Consider the following 19,800-nt stretch of genomic DNA (forward strand, 5'->3'; position numbering starts at 1 on the left):
AAAATACAATTTTTTGCAAACAAGAAGGGAAAATAGAATAAAATAACATTCGCGGAAGAAGGTTGAGTTGTTGTGAAGATTGAACAGTTTCGGTTATCAATCGGAAAAGTCTCAGGGAAACTGCAATTGAAAAAACGTCTGATTCGAGTTCTGATAACGCTCAAAAATGGCCATTTATAAGTCTCACACAGTCTTTGTTGGAAGATTGATCTGAATGTTAAAGAAAAGAGAAACTAAAAAGTTTAGTCAATGTTACCTACTTACCCCATTGGAGTGATTATTGGGCCCCAACGACCTCTCTTCCACCTTGCCCTTATCCATCAGAGACTGAATGAGTGAAGCCACTCGAGTGCACTCTTCTCGATTAAAAAACCAAATGCCGAAAATCTTCGTCTTGCTCCTGTAGAGTAAAAAGGGCAACTGCACTTGGTAATCAAAGTCCTTAATAATGGGTTCGATGAAATTGTCTTTGTTCAACCTGTTGAAAATCATTATACTGTGAAAGGGCTCTCCATTTCGGCTATAGAGGAACAGGGCGCCCTCCTTGTCAGCTTTCTCCCACACATTTTGGGGAACATTAAATTTGTACAACGCCACTTGGGTTGCAGTCGCTAAAATGCTTTTAACATATGGGTCTACTCTTTTCAGAGAGTTCAAGCTGGCACGCAACTCAATAGAATCAGCCATACTCATCCAAATAGAAACAACAGTAAACTACGAAACTCTACACATATAATTAAAACCCTGGTTGCTGTACAGATTGGCCGAGGGGTCACGACTTTGCACTAATTACCCTTTGAGTTCCATTCCGAGAAGTTTTTTGTTTAAAAATAATCAAACTCTTATGGCATCTCACCATTTTCAAAACCTCAAAATGCAAAACCCAAAACTAGACATGCATTTTTGCCAACACGGAGAGAAAAACACCCAACAATTCCCGACCAAAACATACCTTTGAGGGTTAGGAAATCCTTCGCTGACTGAAATCCGCGACTGAAATACTTCAAATGTCACGCATTTTCTGCTATTTTATCGCAAATCTTCACCCAAATGTATTCCAAAGCCGACTATTTTTTATCTTTCCATTACTTTGGCGTTATTTGAATTTTACTTTGAAACTTGTTGGATTTTCTGTGAACAAAATCGCATCTGCGGCTACTAGATCCTGCCTATAACTAAATGGCAACTCGGTTCTGACTGATAAATATTGGTTTAAATACTTGGTAATTTGACCAAAAAAACACAAAAATGCCTCAATAACAGGCCTACTCAACACGATTGCGAGCGCAAATAAAATAACTAAAATTAACCGGCACTAATCACTGTCCTCTATCTGTCTCTCTGTCATTAGCCCCAGATAGAACAAGGTAGCTATAACGAAGCACTTCAATTCCGGTAAGGAAACACCGACAACCCCGCAAATCTGTCTCTAACCTTACGACATCTAGGCGAGCTGGAAAATGTCACTGTTAGAAAATTCCATATAAATTCGAGCTTATCAGGACAATCAACGGCGTTATTCTGTTGATTTCGGTGTCAGCAAATCGGCCAATTTATTCACAAGGCTCGAATGTGAATCTGTTGAATCCTGCGGAAATGTCGCGGTCAATTCGAGCGGAAACACGCAGCAGAGCCAAAGATGATATCAAGAAGGTGATGAACAACATTGAGAGGGTTCGCCATTGGTAAGCCAATCGATAAAAAAGTCCTCATCCATGTGTGAAAGTCCAATGGATTTTTGGCAAACCGCCCACCCGATTCATGGGAGATTAATAATACTTGGCTGTAAGGCCAAACATCCGCAAATTAAGGTGTCTTTTGTTGTTGCTTTCAAACGCATAAAAGTAGCAATAAACCACGCTGTAACAGGCTCTGAAGGCCAATTTTGTGGGGATCGAATAGACTGCCAAAACCTGGCCAGAGACTAGACTCACATACAGAGTTTCCAGTTTTAATTACCCACAAGACTCAAACGTAAAACCCAAAGCTTTGTGGTCATTTTGCAGTTTATCAAGATTCGCGTTTCAAGTAAACAATAAGTTTCTTTCGAACCGAACGAAAAAATCTTGAACACAGCATGGGAAACTTTTAATAAAAACGTCACTATAGGCACAATAGAGAAGCATTTAGTAGCGCCAGATCCAAAACAACCTAAGCTCAAAACTAGTAGACAAATAATGAAAAACTTATCAAGTCCAATAAGCCTGAGAACTTGTGATTCTTGAACTTGCAACAGGCGTTCGAACACATCCAATTGAAACCCACAATACAGTTCATCTACAGCAGCCAAGTCCCTCACAACCCAATAAAAACCATCGAAAATATACGAGTCAAATCAGGGTCAGGCCAGAATCCACATTAAAATTAGCACTCGACAAGCAGACTCTTTAAATTCATTCCATTTTCACTCTATTACTCAAAGAAAAACTCATTGTTCTATAAAACTACACCAATCACTCTGTAGAAGGATTTATTATTATTATTGTTTCAGGGAGAAAAAATGGGTGACAATAGGAGACACAACAATGAAAATTTACAAATGGGTACCGGTAACAAACAGTGAAACGAAGAAAATCAAACACAGCAGAGAAAACAAAGAAAACTTTGCCCGAAAGAGCCTTGGTGCACCTTTATTGGACACATCAAATTCTAATTCAAATTTCAGTCTGGCTGAAGACTCCAATACTTGTAAGTCTCCGGGTGAGAATTTGGCTTTGATTTTAAGGGGCAATTTATTTTAGGTTTCTCAACGGTCAGCGATTCGCAGGGTCCAACTGATTTTTCGTCTCATATGACCTTCTCAGATGACTCAAACTCTCAAGGCAGTGAACAGCTGTCTGTAAAAAGACTGAAAACTGAATGAGGGTGGTAACTAATCGATTGTAAAGTATTTGAGTTGAGCTTCTGATCGAACTAAGTTTTGTATATATTGTAGGTATATAAATTAAATTTTTAAGGCTTATACAGATGTTAGATCACCGAAAACCAAACTAATTGTTTAAGTTTTGTTATTAATTGCATTTTATTGATTGACAAACTCCACATACCGCTATAAATACATTAATTTATATAACAATGCAAGAACTCCCTAACATGCGGCCTCTGTTAATCGAATGGTTTCTTCAGTTTACAATATAAGGAACTTGTAATCTTAGCTATATACAGTTTTAAACGAATGTAGGCCTGACTGGAGGCCCCGTCAAGCCTAGGCCATATTCAGGCGTTAGTTAACTACACTCAAATCCGTATGTATTGTTTTCCAGGCAGTATTAAATACCTAGCGATTTAAGGTCTGTACGACCCCGTATAGCATATACTGAAACACTGAATGTTTTAAAAGTCGACGTTGCTTTTATTTTGAATTCCCTTTCAGATACGAACTAAACAAGTCATTTATGGACACTTCACAACACAATAAATATACTTGGTGGCGGCAACAGCAATTAAAGACGTATAAAACGTTTCATAAATCATTATTGCTTTAAAATACATTTCCTTTCAGTCAGCCCTTAAATGCCAATCGCTTTTAATATAACGTAGTTAATATTGCAAAATTAGGACTGTGTTCCCAAACAAACACTAAATAATTCCTCCTTCCGCTTAAGTGAAAGAAAAACAATTTAGCGCATAATAAATCATGATACTGAAGTGTAGGGGTACTTTATATAAATAATATAACAAATTGCAGCGAAATTAATAGTTAAATAAAATACTCTAATGCGGCAGTCTGGTTTACCATAACGTGTACTGAAGATATATTAAACACCACTACTGGACTGGATACAAATTATACAAATAATACTTATCTTTAACCTAATATACAGAATACAGCAATTCCAGAACATAAAAATTTGCCATTAGTAAAATAAAATTCCCTTTAAAGAAACTGTTGCAGTATTCTGCATATCATTCGCCTAGGAAAATTTGCCACGCGGTGAACCTCAGTGTAGAAGCTTAGGCCGTTTGATATTCGCATGGAGGAAATTGATTTGCAACCATATAGCTTAATCTAGGAGAACGATGACTAGAAAACAAGTCTACTTTTTATCAAAAAGAGGCAACTTAGACCGAACAGCGCCCTCACAAATAACCAGTCTGGAACATTTTGGCCTCTGCGGATTCAAACTGATGCCGGATCCTGAAGCCGTTGAAGAGTTATGTCGCTCCAACGATCTTCGCAGAGCCGCAATCCTCGAGCTGCTCAACTGCAACCCGCCCCTAACGCCCCCAGGGTGTCTCAAAGTCGCCCCCTTTTTTTCAAAGTAATCTACGATTGTCGATATGTTCGGCTGCAAGTCCGCGAAACAATCAGACCCGCCCAGACTCGAGATGTCCTCACTGCTATCAGTGTAGATGGACGATGCTCGTTTGCACAAGGCTTGCAGCTCGGCCGGCTCCAGCTCATCTAGAGACCGCAAGGAACTCACGGCAGTGCCACTGTCGCCCCAAAGGCTGCTGGGAGACAAGCACTCGCCAATACTAGAGTAGAACCCCGATTCACACGAACCGCGCCGCCGTAAATTAACCGAAGTGGCCCCTTCATTAGCGCCCATAATTTCCGATAAATTGCTACTAGACCCGCCCTTGTACAAGGGATGAACGAACAGGGAAGACTTACTTTTAGCACATTTCCTTGTGGCTGTCGGCGAACCGGGCAGCGACTTTGGCGCCTCGGCATTGGAAGACTCGATAAACGGAGAAGGCAACTCGCAACAGGACGAGAACTTTCCCAGCAACTTTTTCACTCCATGGAACTGGGTCAGGGCGGCAAATGGATTGGTAGTGCGCGGCTTGTAGTGCGGATCTTGTTTGCACATGGTGAGGGCGTGTCGACGCGCTTTGTCGCTCGGCGACAAGAACATTGAGAGCGCCAGCACGGATACGTCTTCTGAAAGAGACCGTCGATGAACAACTGCAAAAAATAGAGATAATTTAAATTTTAGTTCTCCTGGCTAATTTAAAATTTAAAGCACGCTTGGGTAAATTGCAAAAGTGTTAGGTCCGTATTTATAAACGATCCCCAAATTCAGACTCGCGCCCTTATTCCAAGCATCGTTTACAAATACGGCTTTTTCCGGCGAGTGCCTTGCAAACTCCCACACTTTCCTAATACATTTTATTGGAAAATCTGGTTTTCTGATTAAAAAAAATAACAATCAAACCCGGACCAACGCCGTTAAAAATACTTACTTTTCCTGTGCTGGGGTGCACAAGACTGTTGAATAATCGCGATCGGCAATTGCTCCTCACTCTTGGCCGCGCAGCTGGAAATACTCGTTTCCCTACTCTCCGTAACTTTGTTCATCTCGTTCAAAATATCGCCAAGTGTATGTTTGATTTCCGTGAAAGTTGGCCGACTTTTCGGGTCTATGGTGCAACATCGAAAAGTAAGTTTTAAAAAGTCAGGTACTACATTTGGACCGCACAGCTCGGTGAAAGCTAGATAATCCAGGCCGAAGTTGTCTGTTCTCGGTAACTCGTCGGGGTCGGCTTCCACTCGGGCGATTAACTCGCACAGCACAATTCCGTAGCTGAAGACGTCGCTGCGTTGATCGTAATAAAGCCCCTGAAAATCACGTTAGGGAATGGATGTTATATATTTTTTAAAATATCGCCTACCTTGAGGCATTCTGGAGACATCCAGTAAGGCGATCCAACTGTGCAGAGCTTGTTTTTGCTTTCCGGGTCCGGGATGTTGGTGGACAGGCCAAAATCGCCGATTACGGCTTGCCGGTGGTCGGACTCTAGGCGTTTAATGAGAACATTCTGTAAAGAAAGCCAGGCAATAAAATTTTCGTCCAATTTTCCTAGAAACCGCTAACGCACTTTACTGGTCAAGTCCCTATGAATGATTTCCTTGGAGTGCAGATATTCCATACCGCAAGCCATGTCGCGAGCGATACTCAGCCTGAGCTCTTGGGGCAAGTCGATCGATCCATTCTGGATCACCTGATCCAGTGAACCTCCATTACAAAACTCAGTGAGAGCATGCAATTGCCCTTCATGCACACACACCCCTTTCAATCTATAACAAAGTGAAACTTGATGAATGGAATTTTGGCTTGAAGAGACCACGCACCTAAGAATATTTGTATGGGACAGTCTGTTCATTAATTGCACTTCTTTTAGCATGTTGCGACGGTTGGAACGGAGCTGGTTCATTTTCAGGACCATCACTTGTCCTGTTACTTTATGGGTCACCTGCAAGGGTATTCAATCCACAGATTAATAAAAAAATCCAACATCCAGCAATAATCTCTTATATATAGGGATTAGTAATTAGTTTATATTTATACGACAAGAAATGATGTCAGCTATTGGATCACGTCATTTATTATTATTGTTTGGCACATTTGATAAGATAGTAGCGGTGTTAACGCTTTAGATTCAAGATTGATAACCTGCCATAAAAGCGCAGAAAACAATTCATTGTCTACTGATAATCAGGGGCGGATTAGGGAGGAGGGGTTAGCAGAGGCTGTAGTTCCGGGCTCCGTAAACTCTGAATATTTAAAAAAATGGGCCCCATATTGATGTCAGTCCCGGGCCTCGTAAAGCTTTAATCCGCCCTTGCTGATAATGCAGCTTTTTTCCGAGTATTAACAAAAATAAAACAATCGTTTAAAAACCGAATTCGCAAACCGTCTTGTTTTCAAACAGCGACCTTCTGTTTCAACCGCCTTAACCTTTACAAATAAGGAATTACGCGAGGATACTACTATGAGTTCGCGTCCCCTGCCTGACACACATATATAAATTAGTCATTAAACAACTACACGATTTAAGTACAGAAGCATATGGCATGTAAATAATTAAGAAATGCAAGGCGCTTTCGCGATGTAGGCCGAAATAAGGTGGACTGTGTGCACTTTCGGTGCTTAGTAATCATTCATTAAAAACTTTTTTAGATCCCGCACATGCGGAAGCATTTTTGGTCTGTATCGTTTTTACGAAGATCCGGATGAAATCTAAATGGTTTAATCCTTTTTAGCAAACTATTGTCCGAAAACTCCACAATCCTAGTAATACTTTATCCGTACAAGTTCCCACAGAGTATATTTGATGTAAATTAAAAACAATGATTTATGATTTTGATAAAATCCCCCAAACCCCGATTTTACCCAATTATTAATATTTACTTTATAAAATTTCCTGGTACGTAATTGTAAATAGACTGTAACGTATTGTTTACTCCACTATAAAGCACAAAACAACGCAAAGGTTTACTAATTGGAAGTTTGCGGTAACGCTGCAGGCAATTTTTCACTTAGATCCAGCTAAATTAACTTTTAATTAGAATCTAGCAGATTCTTAATATCTTTTACATCATGCATCTTTAATGCTGATTAAAAAATGCTCCAATTGCTGCAGTGGTTTTACTTTTTTAAATTCATACATAAATTAATTTAAATAAAACTTGAATTCCTCGCTTGAATCGGTTACAGTAGCACAAAGATAAATTGCAGCTGATTTATAGCGAATTTTGAAAAAAAATAAGGAGTTTCCGTTAGTTTTATATTCAGAATATGGCTTGGGCCTCCGATCTGTTTCAATCACGTAGACGAAAATCTGTGCTAATCTTTTGTGAAGTTGCAAGTTAAGAGTCTAGTAATATCATACATTGTAACTAATTTTTCTCCCCGGCATCCGTCGCTTGTTGATTTTGATTATGAAAAACACCATTTTTTTACATTTTTCCTGAGTAGTAAAAAGGGGGCCTGACGTTCTAAAAACCATCACCCTGCATACTTTGAAGTCGGTTAAATTATGTGGAAACTTGTGCACCATCAGCGGTAATCTGGGGTTAAAATTCCAGTAAATGATCGCAAAAACTATAGAAACTGTGTGCAAAAACGTATTAAAAAATCCAGAACTTTCGCAGCCTGTATCTCAAAAACCAAGCGTTTTTTTCAACAGGTTTATATAACAAACTCTTAAAAAACCGTGTTTTATTCAAGGTGAACACCCTGTATATGTATATATGCCACACTTGTTTTAGACGTTATAAATAAATTGCAGACATCAATAAACCAGATGAAACCTCAGTAAAGCTAATTATGTTGACAAACGGATTAGTTGCAAATTACGTTATGAATATGGGCCTCGTAATCTCTTAAGCCTCTATTTTTTGGAAAAAAACACTCGGTAGGTATTTAGATTCAAAAAGTTGTTTTTTTGACGTGAGTTATTTGCCTCCTCTTGGACAGTTTTTAATTAACAGTCTTCCTTGGGTGGTTTCGACCAGGCCAATTTTGCTCATTTCACCTACAATCTGCTGTACTAATTTCCTCTGGTTATCTTATCGATAGTTGGGTAAAGAATGTCTTAACGCATGATTGTGATAGACCGAGGACGAATTAGCTTATCTTAAGGGCCCCATTTCCAGCCCGGCACTTTGGAGTAGGCATTGTAGCTCATGACGAAGCAGATTCAAGGTGTTTCAAGGTGCAGTTACTTGGCTGAATTTCCCAGTTTCTTACGTTTTTTTGATCGAATTGTGGTTGCTGTCTTACCTTGAAAACTTCCGAAAAAAAGCCTGAGCCAATTTTCTCCTTGTGGAAGTCGTCCAGCCTATGTAGAGCAGAAACTGCATGTTTGAGGGCTTGACAAGAGGAGCCAGTCTTCAGTCGATCACACCTGGTTTTGGGGGGTTCTGATAGTTCGTTATTGGGGCAAAACAGCTTCTCATAGTCACTATCCTTTGGGTCACATGGAGTGTCATATATGCAGGAATTTTGTTGAGAGATGGTACCATATTTGCTAACAGGGTGCATTATACCAAGTAAAACCACTATGTGTCGTTAACCAATTTCGTACATATTTCCGTACGAGTTATGGAAGTGTTGTAAGTCCTCTTGTTGCACATACTTTAAGATTTACCTGTTTATTTTAACATCACTTTCAAAAGGGGCTTTCGAAACCGACCCGAATTGATGACCAGTGAGTGATTTGGGTGCCAAATTGTTTGGTACCAGATTTTGGGAGGGAGTGAGGATTTTGCACCTGCAGCCAGCGGAAATATTTTCCTCAAAAACTGCGTAAACACACAAGTTTCTTTCCACTTTACAATTTAAATTTAGAAATTTCTACTGTCATCAGTCCAGATATTAAGGTGTACAAAATCCAAAGTGATTATTTTCAGAAACGACTCGATTTTGGCGTTTTTCGTTCGACACAATGTTCCCGTTTCACTGCCACTATTTTCCAACTTAAACCGATTTTCATCGAAAAAATACACACGTAAATACAGAAACACTATAAGCTTTCTCTCATACACAATCAGCTTAATCAGCTGCCATATTTTCAACTGCACAATGCTACGAAATACGTCTCGAACTGCTTCAATCACTCGCAGTTACTACAAAATGACACGACCTGATTAAAGTCACGTGATTTCTCGATACGAAGCCGCGAATGCGTCAAATCCCAGCGGGAATTTTAAAATTTTCATTGTCACTATGATTCCTTTAGCAATTCCTGATAATTATCAAAACAAACACTTTTAAATGTTTATAAAACACTTGAACACAACAGACAAATATGGCCAGTGCATAAAAACTCAGCCAAACATTCACATTAGCTTGAGTGAAAGTTTTTACGAAATAAGAGCCATAAGGTGAATGTATAATTTCTATTGAAAACTGGCTTAATTAGGCTGAAGACACTTTAGAATGTACGCAATACGAATTAAATATGGAAATATATTTCGTGCTCTTTAATTGGGCAGTTTATGCCGTTTTTGCTCCTGCCCTTTAAGCACCAGTTTCACTTCGGTCAGTCTAGAAGGCACAGAATGGGGGAATAAATGCGGTTTAACAGTCAATGATGGTCTATTTTTAATAAAACTGAAAATGGAGTTTCTATTCACATTTATCTCATTCGCCCTGAATATCCAAATAATAATTTTAGCAATTACTTTATTTAATAGATTCAAAGGTTGAAGTCCCTCAAATGGTTATCGAGTTGTTGAACTGGGTAGTAAATTCAAGTATTATCTAATCTATGATTATGATAAACTTTTTTTTCATTGTGTATTTCGTTCACTTTAATACCCAGAAAATAAACGGTGCAAAAGAAAAAAAATCCTGGACAGGTTTTAGATTTCTCCGGCAAACTGTACAGAATATTTTCTTCTATTAGTAGTTATATACAACTGAGCTGTCTCCTTTAAAAATTCGGATATTGCAAGTCTAAGCAAGGAGGAATTAAATTTTTTTTCTATCTTTAGACGATAATTGACCCTAAAGATGCTGCAACTTTCATAAAAATAGCCGAGAATTCTGATTTTTGCCGATCACATGTTCGGATTTAAAACCAAAGCGCTCGCTCTCTTCTTTAAAAATTCGGTTCATCCAAACTAAAGTATAGAGCAAAATCACAATCTGAAGGTCTGATTAAAATCACCTAAACTCCTGATTTTCGATATTTTCGTAAATATCGCTCCCGAAAGGGATATTTTATCTAACCGCGCTCTCCGTGAAAGAAAAGCTTTGAAATTTTCACCATATTCAGAAGAGACTCGACCCTAAAGATACTGAAAGTTGGATAAAAATCACTCAATAATTCGATTTTTGCCCGCTTCGAAAATATCGCACTCAAAAAGGATCTTTTAACCAACTGCGCGCTCCCCGTTAAAAAATCGCATCTTCCCCACTGAAGCAAGGAAAACTTTCAAATATTCACTTACTTTTGATGGAGCTTAACTCTAAAAGAACTGTGAAGGCAAATCGCTCAATATCTCAGAAATGGTTGAAAATATCAGTTTTTCCATTTAAAAACTCCGACTTATCCGACTCTAAGCCCCTGACTCAGATGAAAACCGACTTGAATTTTTTAAGCAAAAACCACAGTCACAAGGTATAAGATCAGGAGATCGAATTTGCTCAGAAGTGGACGGGAATGCCAAAAACAGTTTTTATTATAAGAGAAAGAGCAGCGTTCGATTTTTGCCAAAAATACGAGGATTTGTGATAAAATAAAACACTTGGAAACATTGTAATGTAGTCCACAGTATAATAAATACTGGTATACTTCAGAATTACATTATAAATATACAATGTGTATCGGTATAATTTATTTTTGTGGTTTTTAAAATATTTTCTGAAAATAACAATTTCCCACAAAGCAATAATTGTTCAAACACTAACTTTTTTTTATAATAAAACATTATATCATTTACGAGTCACAGATATTTACGAACAAGAACGGTTGCATTTTTTTCAGAGGAGAAAAACATGACGCAGATGGCGGATATTATGAAGGAGAACATCGAATGATAAAAACACACTGTTGTATCTTGTGCCTTGTTTTTTTCCTTAACATCGTGAAAATACAACGTTTTATGTTTACATCAAAAAGATTTGCATCGCATAGACTACACTTTAGAAAACCACTGCTAAAGGGATGGTTGAAACGAAAGAAGACTTTTGATATCAGAACGTCTATACGGTGAAAACGGTTTTTGACTTTCGTGTACATAATATATAATAATATTCACGCTACAAGGCATTTATAGTCACAATTTTAATGTGAAATGTTACATTACCCGAAAATCATCCGAAAAAGTGATTTTGGCGTAATTTTGGTTGTTAAACATATTGTCAAAAATTTAATACATAATAATTCAAATCTGTACATTTAGTTATTGAATATATATTATTATATAAACGTAAACGTTGCAAAATTTCTTAAATATTTGGAAAATACCTTTTTTGATATTGTTTTTTTGGGTATTTTGGATATGAAAGAGTACATATATTTTGGTCCCAGTTATATCTGTAATCTAACGGTAGAAGGTGGTTTTGTGTGTTTGGTTTGGATAATCTGTATGGCATATTTTAAAACAGGGAGAGGCATTTAATGAAGCTAAGTAAACCGAATATACAAAAATCGAGTATAAAAATTCCTTCTACTATACATTGCGAATCTCTACAATTTTTCAGTCTTTGGCAATTTTTTCTACCAATCACATTTTTTAAATATTTTAGATTGATTTCTACTTTCCCTAATAAAAATTACTAACACATCTAGATAATATCTTTTGATCTGACTCACCAACGAACAGGTACAAAATTATAAAATGAGAACATGTACAAATTCGAAAAGACACTTAGTGAAAATGTTGGGTTTGATTTTTTTCAAAAACGCTGTAAAAATTGTACACTACTGGAATGCAATCAAGCGACTAAAGTCCGAAGGGAAAAGTAAATATTCCTTTCGAAATATGCCATTCATTGAACGTTAACCGGTCTATTTCAGTTTGAACCTGTATAATGCTACCACAATGATGAAGAGATAGAGAAAACCCCTAAATGTAAGAGCTACATTACTATTACGTACTAAAAGTATCTCTAAACGCTATCATTAGTTAAGTGCCGCCACCATATTAGTGTTTCCTGTACAAAAAAACTCTAGTGGATATTAAATCTAACCTTGTACTTTAAGTGTCATAAGTATGACTTCATAGATACTACCGACTACTTAAGTATACACTCTGTATAAGAACCTTCTAAAAAATATCTGTTCTGGCAAGTGAAACGATGTGTAACAATTGCTTTGTACAAAAGTGGCTGATAATTTAAACAATTAAGAGTTAAATAATGGAAAAATAAAACCTTGAGAAATCCAAACAAAAAACCTACTCTAAACTCAAAAAAACAAATGCCATTTAAAGCGAAAGTTGCTTGAATTGCAGCGATTCCCAAAAAAATGTAATAAAATAAATGTTAATTATATACAGGGTGGCCCAGGCTCCATAAGTATGCTGGATTATTGGGATTGGTTGAAACATGGTTTGGTTTTAGTTTTTTCTGAATGTTGCTGAGATCAAATGAGGCAAAACTCTAATTTGCCCGGATTATCAATTTTCAAAGAAACGTCAATTCCTATGGCATTCAGCGCTAGTTAAGATTTCGAAAAATTTCCAGAATTTTTCATTCTACCTCAAAAATTTGTTGATTTTCGGGAAAATAGAAAGTTCCGGCACATTTTAATGCCGTTTTCTTCACAAATCGGGCGGTTTTTGCAAAAAAACCGCAATTTTCCTAGTTGKCAATTATCTGACGTTGGCTGTCAAGCGGATAATTCGCCTTCACTTAACCCTTGAAATTAACCCTTGAAAGTCCGGTAGATTTCAAGTTTTCAATTAATTTTGAAACAGAGCTGATTTTGAAACAGAGCTGAGCAGCTAATGGTAAGTGGACTTGTTTAATTCATTAACGCCATTGGATTTAGCCACAAATGCACCAATCATGAGCTCGATAATCCCCATACATTGAGCATATGTTTATAAAATACATTTTACAAAGAGTAATAAACTTTGACCACCCGCTTTAATAAATTAAGAAATTAATTAAAATCGCCTTGTTAGTAACAAACACATCAACTCCACTACGTAATAAGTGACGAAGCATAAAGAATCTACAAGAAATCGTTTTGCAAAACCGAAAGTTTGCGTTATTTTGCTAAAAATACCGTTCTCTTCATCAAAGTGGTTAAATGTGGGAATTGTTTGTGGATACTATTGTTACATATGGTTGGTGTAGTGTTTTTTTCGGATTTCACCTTTTCTTTGAGTTGTTTAAGAACACATATACGAACGGCATTGGAGTCACGTCGTCCATGTGGCTTTAAATCTCCGAAACCGGTTAAAATCGAAAAAAACTATTTGGAAATTTTAACGAGTTTCTCTGTTATTTAGCAGGCACACAAATATTTAATTATTTAAAGTGTGCTAAAATTACTATTTACACGACATTAAAGCGAAACTTAAGTATTAAGTCACCTAAGCTAGACAACTAAAATTATTTAACAAATACATTGTTATATAAAATCATTAAAATTATGTGTATGTAAAAAAATATGTAGGAAAACTATAAAAAGTCTTATTCGTGAGAAAACTATTGTGGAATGATAAACTTAAACATCTAGCAAAAAGACCTTGGTCCATTACGTTTTTAAATGAAAATACTGACACTTTAGGGTGCATAGATCAACCTAAGGATAGAAAACTTAATATTTATATTATTTGCATAGTTCATTTTAATAAAACTGTATCTAAAACAATATAAAAAACATCCTATAAGCTAGCTGTTTAATGATCAAATGTAATCGTCCTTAGATAGTTTGAAATCATTTCCGGATTTTCGATTAAAACTACGCTAATGACAGAATATAATCAGTATTAGTAAAATGACCTATACTGACGAAATCTCAAATCCCTTTTGTAAAAAGGCTCAATAACATTAATAGTTTTTAAAAATAAAAACTTTCGTAAATTATACTCCTAATAGAACACATCGATTGCTATAAACATATTTTCCTGGAAATATATCAATTTCTGAACACTTTTATCAAGTAGATCAGTTAAAAATATTTTATACGCGTATACTTCTTAAGGTTCTGTTTACACTGTTGGAGTTCCATTGGTTTGGACCGCGTTTTAGTCGAACAACTAAATGAATATAAATCGATCATCGCTCACTAGTACATTTAATTTAATGTTTATTTGCAAGTAAACGATCATGTCACTTAGCCCTTCGACTATCATAAGGAAACAATAATCAAAAAACGTCAAACAGTGGTGTCTTTATAACAAATTATCACAAACATAATAAAAAAAATAAAACGAAAACAGTTCATAACACTAGATATTAAAATTGCACAAATTAGTGACACACCTGTTTTAACAGTTTACATTTCGCAATTTAGTACATTGTATACTACAAGCTGAAACGGTTTCTTGTAGGCCCGAATAAGAACATTTTGGAGTCGAAACCTTTGCTGATGCGAGCTTTTTTCATTTCTGTGTTTGGAAAAACCTTGATATTCGGGCCCACTCATCGCAAGCGGAAAGTGAAACGCACAAACATTTAAAACAGTGATTTTTTTGTTATAAAATCTTACAACTACAAACGGCGAAGTCGAAATGGCTTCAAAACTGCAACACATTTATTTAGTTTTATCGCGAATCAAATGTATCGGTGACCAACGAGGCGCCTTCGAAACAGCCCGCGATCACATATTTTTTTTAATATGTGTGTATCATCTTATTTATATTTTGTTATAAATATCTCAATGCTAATCTTGTGAATAAAAAATCTGGCACATATATGGTTGGAATGTTTATGTTTGTGGATTCGGTTCGGTTTCCTTGTGACCGATTTTTGATTTTTCATATAGAAAAGCCGGTATTTTCTGCGAAATGCCTCGTATCGCATATGTACAGTTAAAGGTATTTACCAAAAGCGAGTTTGGACTAGCGAACACATATTTTCTCACGTAATGGCATTTTTACGTTAAATACAACACATAGGGTGACTGAAAACCAACTCGAATCCGCAAAAGATATGTATGAAAAGCATATCATTTTTATATACAACATACAGCAAGTATTTGGTCCAACTTAAATATGTGTAAGTTTACTGTTGTGGTTTGAGTGACATCAGACTAGTTGCGCAACAAATATACATTACATTGTTTTTCTAATGAAATTTCGAGCAACTGGAACAATTCGTCTATTGCAATTTTCATCAAAATCAAGTCGGAACAAGCAATTCAAGTTTATAAACTGTTTCATTTACTTGGCAAGTATGAATGCTTGCTTGTGTTGATTCAATCCAGAGTTCAAAAGCGGTTATGTATATTTATTGCAAAACCATCCTAACAATCTAAATAACTGTCGGTATCGGTTCGGTTTATGGTTGGTTGTAATCATCTGACGGTTGTTGAAAAAGGGGAAAGAAGCACTTTTAAACTCTACCTGGAGTCAATCTTTTATCTCTCGAACAAAATAGCTTCCATTTTCAAATATATAATATACTTTTAATATATCTTATATACTAATTAATATTGATGTAAATATATATGTATTATGTATATACCATCTAATTGCACTTCATTGTTATATGAAATTAAAACCGAAAACAATAAAATCAAAATATCACGCGGAAAACTGATAATGCAGATGGTGTTATCTTATTTTATTAGTTTTCCTGTTCAGCAACGTGTTTCACAAGATTTGTTCTAAGAAAGCAGCCAATTTTAAATGTTGTTGTTTCGCTTTGAAGATTTAGCATGTTGAAGTTTATATTTACGTTTCAAATAAAATTTAATAGCCGTAAACGAAGCCAACGTTTTTATAAACCTAACAAGGCTTTGATGCACCTAAATTATCATCCTCAGGAATTTTTAAACAATTAATTAAGTAACTAAATATTTATACAGTGCTGAGTAACAACTGTGGCCCGTTTATTGTTTCGAAAGCGGCTTCAAACGAATTTCTATAAAAATGATTTTCCTAATGAAGCGTGCCAAAATGGAAATAACATAAAACTTTCACACCCTGTATCGCGAAGACTAAACACTGTGACTGATACTTTCAGTTTTTTCTAATTTGTAATCAAATGTTAAAAAATGTTTGTGGTAAAATAAATCTACAATTTCTTTAGAGCAATATTGCACAGAAGCCAAAGTCAAATTAATGGTGTGTAGTTCGAATTTTCCTCAGTTACTTAACGTTTTATTCATTCAATGAATCTTAAGAGTATTCAGTTTGTATTTTGCAAAAAGTAGATTGTTTTGAACACAATCTAACGAAACACGTTGCTAATTAAACATTAATTTTTATAATTTCCATATCAATTAACTACCTGCTAGTTGTTTAAATTTTATATAAGATTTAAGATATTTTTAGAGAAAATATACATCAAAAATTTTGATTAAATCACAGATAGATATAATTTTTCATCATTCAATCAATCGGCGGGACGCGTCCCATTAATGGTTTTCTACTTAATATCATATTTCCATTTAATCATCAAAGCAGCTCAGTATGTTATGCGAATATGAAAGAGTGATTTTTTATACAATTTTTTGAGGTATAGGCGACACGTCAAGATACACAGATAATACATGTAAGAATTTTTACATTATGCCAAATACACCGAATGAGTAGACACTTAAGGCAAGGGGAAAGGCCGAATGGCTGTAATTTCGTCTTAATTACCAGAAAAGATCTCGCAGTTTCACTGATAAGAAACTGAAATTGTTCAGCAGGGTCTTTTTAAAAGCCGTAATTCGCTACTCTCGTATAGCGGGCATTCAGGTGGAAAATTCAAGATATTTTCTGAGACTTCGCGAGTAGGCAAGTCGACCATTCCACTCGCTATTATAGAATTTTATGAGTATATACTTTAGAGTCAAAAAACACCTAATATAAATATTAACAAGTCTGCTTTGATGTTTACCAGTTAGCTAACCTACACGAAAACAGAGGTAAAAAACGAAACAATAAATATCAACAAACACGTCATATCGGGCTCATTTGTTCTAATAAACTTACAACCACGTCGATGGCGCCTTTTTGTGCCGGCTGCCATCGATCTCTGCGATTTTTAGTAAAAAAATCTGCTTTTTACAAAAGGTAGGTGTCAGTCTTGGGGTGCGTCGTTATCTGAGGCACTGCTTCCTGCTGTACTCTCTGCCGTTGCTCCTGCTCCATTTCTATAACCAAATTATTCACCATTAAATGTTTTTCAAAACAACATCAAACTATAAGCAAATGCAGAAACTTTAAATCGGTACTACAAAAAATTTACAATTTTTGTTCAAGACTACTATGCAGAGACAAAATTGTTCAAGTCGTACCTTTCAAGCAGGAGATCGCGAAAACGCACCAGCATCTCAGGTTTGAGATTTTCCGGGTTAACCAAGTCCTGCTTTAAGTAGATTCTTGGATGTTTCCGCTCCGGTTCAACGGATTCTTCATCGCGACTTCTTTTCCTGTCCGGTGTTGTTGACGATTCCGTCGAGTCGTTTGATAGTTCTACCGGATGGGCCATCGTATCCGCGCTTTCTCGATGCGAATGAGGCGACGTTCGGTGCTTCGAGTCTTCTTGCAGATGGACTGAGTGGTTCGCTCCTGCAAATTGAATCGGTTTTTGCTAGGCTGGGGATAATCACCGTGAAACCTACCGGTAGATGAGAAATTTAACGGACTAGAGCTCTTTCTGTACGATTCATCCCCTGAACTGCTCGCGTCTGTTAAAGTCGGTTTGGGTAGCGGCGTTAGTCGGCTATTGCGGCACAGCTGATCTAGCAGCGCTTTATTCGACATGTTTTCAGGGGCCGTGTTCTTTTCCTCCCTTGGCAGCTTCTCATCGGATATGGGAACCCCTGATTCCAAACTGGACCGGATTATTCCGTCCAAAAACGATCTAGAATCAAATTAGTGAAGAACGACTCAAGTGAATGTGCGTGTTGGGTTTACCCATTGGGTCCAGACCCATCCAGCAAGGATTCAGCCATTTGTCTGGCACTTTTCACTAGAGTTGTCACCCCACCCTGGGGCGATGGAGTTCCTAAACTCCGTTCCCTCTCCTCCTGCAGCTTCTGCATCATTTGGGAGGCAAAAAACTCGCTGGGTGAGAGAAATGGCGCCGCCATGGGATTGGGAGGGAAGCCTGGATGTGGCCAAAAGGGGAACGGTGAATGATAGTTGCCAGGCGCCAGCCCAGCCGCTGCAGCTGGACTAAGTCCGGCAGCTGCAGCTTCAAACAGCGGCAACTTAATGCCGTTGGATGACGAACCCGGAAACTTTTGTTGCGGGGGCTTAATCACGTTCTGCTGCTGTTGTTGCTGCTGCTGTTGCTGTTGCTTCAGCTTTTCCTGAAGGAAAACGGACAACATTAAGATCAGTTGCTGCTGTAATGGTAGACGCAAACCGACCTGAGCAATCTTGAGGTCGTTTTGTTTCAGACTAGCTATCTTCTCATCCACTGGATTGGGTTTCGGGTCCCGCTTCCGCGGCCGCATTAAGTGCCGCTCTTTCACTTTGTATTCGAGAGTGGAGTGCGGAACGCCGTAGTAGCTTCCGGCTCTATGCACGGACATTTCCCCTCTTTGCACAGCCCTCACTGCTTCCACCAAGCTGTCTCTGTCGTAGTTCCTGTACTTGCCTCGCTTTGGCCTGGTGCCTGCGAATATTACTTCTCTAAGTATCATGCAGTTATCGCTTTCACAAGGAAGAGAGATCTTAGAGCTCTAAGACAAATATGGGAACAAAATACATGTCTGACACTGTTAAATATCTTGGGGTAACCCTGGATAAGAAGCTGTTGTTTAGAGAACATGTGGAACAGAAAAGAAACAAGGCGATCAGGGCTTTATGGAAAGCGACTGATTTGGAACACAGTACGATCTTCTGAAAGTTGAAGACGGTCGAACCCATGGGATCAAAAGCTGATCGAATTAAAACTCTAAGCATCTCAGTACCGTTCAGAACCGATGTTCTAAACGCGGGGCGAGATGGTGGAGAGACTCCATCAGCTATCACAGGGGACTCCGTATGGTACACGGAAGGCATAAAAACAGCGTCGGGTACAGGTGCTGGTATAGTCGAAAGAGGAAGAACTGGGGAAAGGATTACCTTAAACCTGGGTACAACTAGGACAGCTTTCCAAGCAAGCATCCTAGCAATAAGAGCCTACACACGTAAGCACATTACCATCGTAACCGGAGATGAAGCTACAATAAAGGCATTACAATCGTACACAATCAGGTCACAATGTGTGCTAGATTGTGCAAAAGAACTTACAACCCTGGCCGGGAGCTCAAACAGAGTAAAACTCACTTGGGCAACGGGTACGAACAGGAGCAAAGGAAACGAGATTGCTGCGGAACTTGCTAAGACAGGGACCGAAAAACCACTGACCAACCAAGAACCTGCTTGTGGTATATCTCATGCCATTGGAACAACATAGAAAGTATATGAAGGCTTTCACGGCCGATTAAATCACATTT

At 37.5% G+C, this 19,800-nt stretch overlaps 4 protein-coding genes across 12 annotated transcripts in view; 1 reads left to right on the plus strand and 3 right to left on the minus strand.

Moving 5' to 3' along the window:
* Positions 1-1,157, minus strand: part of LOC109545397 (mRNA-decapping enzyme-like protein) — a 3,735-nt gene extending 2,578 nt beyond the window's left edge. The window contains exons 1-2 of one of the 2 annotated variants that reach the window (XM_048666597.1): positions 953-1,157; positions 265-478 (exon numbers count right to left, since the gene is read on the minus strand). In XM_048666597.1, the coding sequence (XP_048522554.1) occupies positions 265-321 (57 nt within the window). In that variant the 5' untranslated portion in view covers positions 322-478; positions 953-1,157. The other variant, XM_019916063.2, reaches the window with a different exon arrangement.
* A 249-nt stretch (positions 1,158-1,406) lies between these two features.
* On the plus strand, positions 1,407-3,342 carry LOC109545426 (B-cell CLL/lymphoma 7 protein family member A). Its single transcript, XM_019916107.2, has 3 exons — positions 1,407-1,685; positions 2,492-2,688; positions 2,742-3,342. The coding sequence occupies exons 1-3, from the start codon at positions 1,597-1,599 to the stop codon at positions 2,861-2,863; spliced, it is 408 nt and encodes a 135-aa protein (XP_019771666.1). The 5' UTR covers positions 1,407-1,596; the 3' UTR covers positions 2,864-3,342.
* LOC109545423 (dual specificity testis-specific protein kinase 2) lies at positions 2,589-9,354 on the minus strand. 2 transcript variants are annotated; one of them, XM_019916101.2, is made up of 7 exons: positions 8,514-9,352; positions 6,080-6,201; positions 5,827-6,025; positions 5,620-5,766; positions 5,191-5,566; positions 4,619-4,912; positions 2,589-2,837 (listed from the first exon to the last, which is right to left on the minus strand). In XM_019916101.2, exons 1-7 carry the CDS (start codon positions 8,772-8,774, stop codon positions 2,818-2,820), a joined length of 1,419 nt encoding a protein of 472 aa, XP_019771660.2. In that variant the 5' UTR covers positions 8,775-9,352; the 3' UTR covers positions 2,589-2,817. The 2 variants fall into 2 exon arrangements, with proteins under 2 accessions (XP_019771660.2, XP_019771658.2); XM_019916099.2 differs by lacking the exon at positions 2,589-2,837 and having other exon boundaries at positions 2,998-4,912; positions 8,514-9,354.
* Positions 9,355-10,989: 1,635 nt separating this feature from the next.
* Positions 10,990-19,800, minus strand: part of LOC109545559 (mushroom body large-type Kenyon cell-specific protein 1) — a 159,936-nt gene continuing 151,125 nt past the window's right edge. For all 7 annotated transcript variants that reach the window (XM_048666440.1, XM_019916324.2, XM_019916325.2 and 4 more), the window contains 5 exons: positions 18,727-18,974; positions 18,269-18,666; positions 17,974-18,215; positions 17,647-17,920; positions 10,990-17,502 (listed from right to left, as the gene is read on the minus strand). In XM_048666440.1, coding sequence (XP_048522397.1) covers positions 17,430-17,502; positions 17,647-17,920; positions 17,974-18,215; positions 18,269-18,666; positions 18,727-18,974 — 1,235 coding nt within the window. In that variant the 3' untranslated portion in view covers positions 10,990-17,429. The remainder of the gene's footprint in view (positions 17,503-17,646; positions 17,921-17,973; positions 18,216-18,268; positions 18,667-18,726; positions 18,975-19,800) is intronic.

Source organism: Dendroctonus ponderosae, unplaced genomic scaffold (assembly GCF_020466585.1).
Source record: "Dendroctonus ponderosae isolate FM_Combo_2020 unplaced genomic scaffold, Dpon_F_20191213v2 Dpon_F_20191213_5, whole genome shotgun sequence".
In the NCBI taxonomy this organism is placed as follows: domain Eukaryota; kingdom Metazoa; phylum Arthropoda; class Insecta; order Coleoptera; family Curculionidae; genus Dendroctonus; species Dendroctonus ponderosae.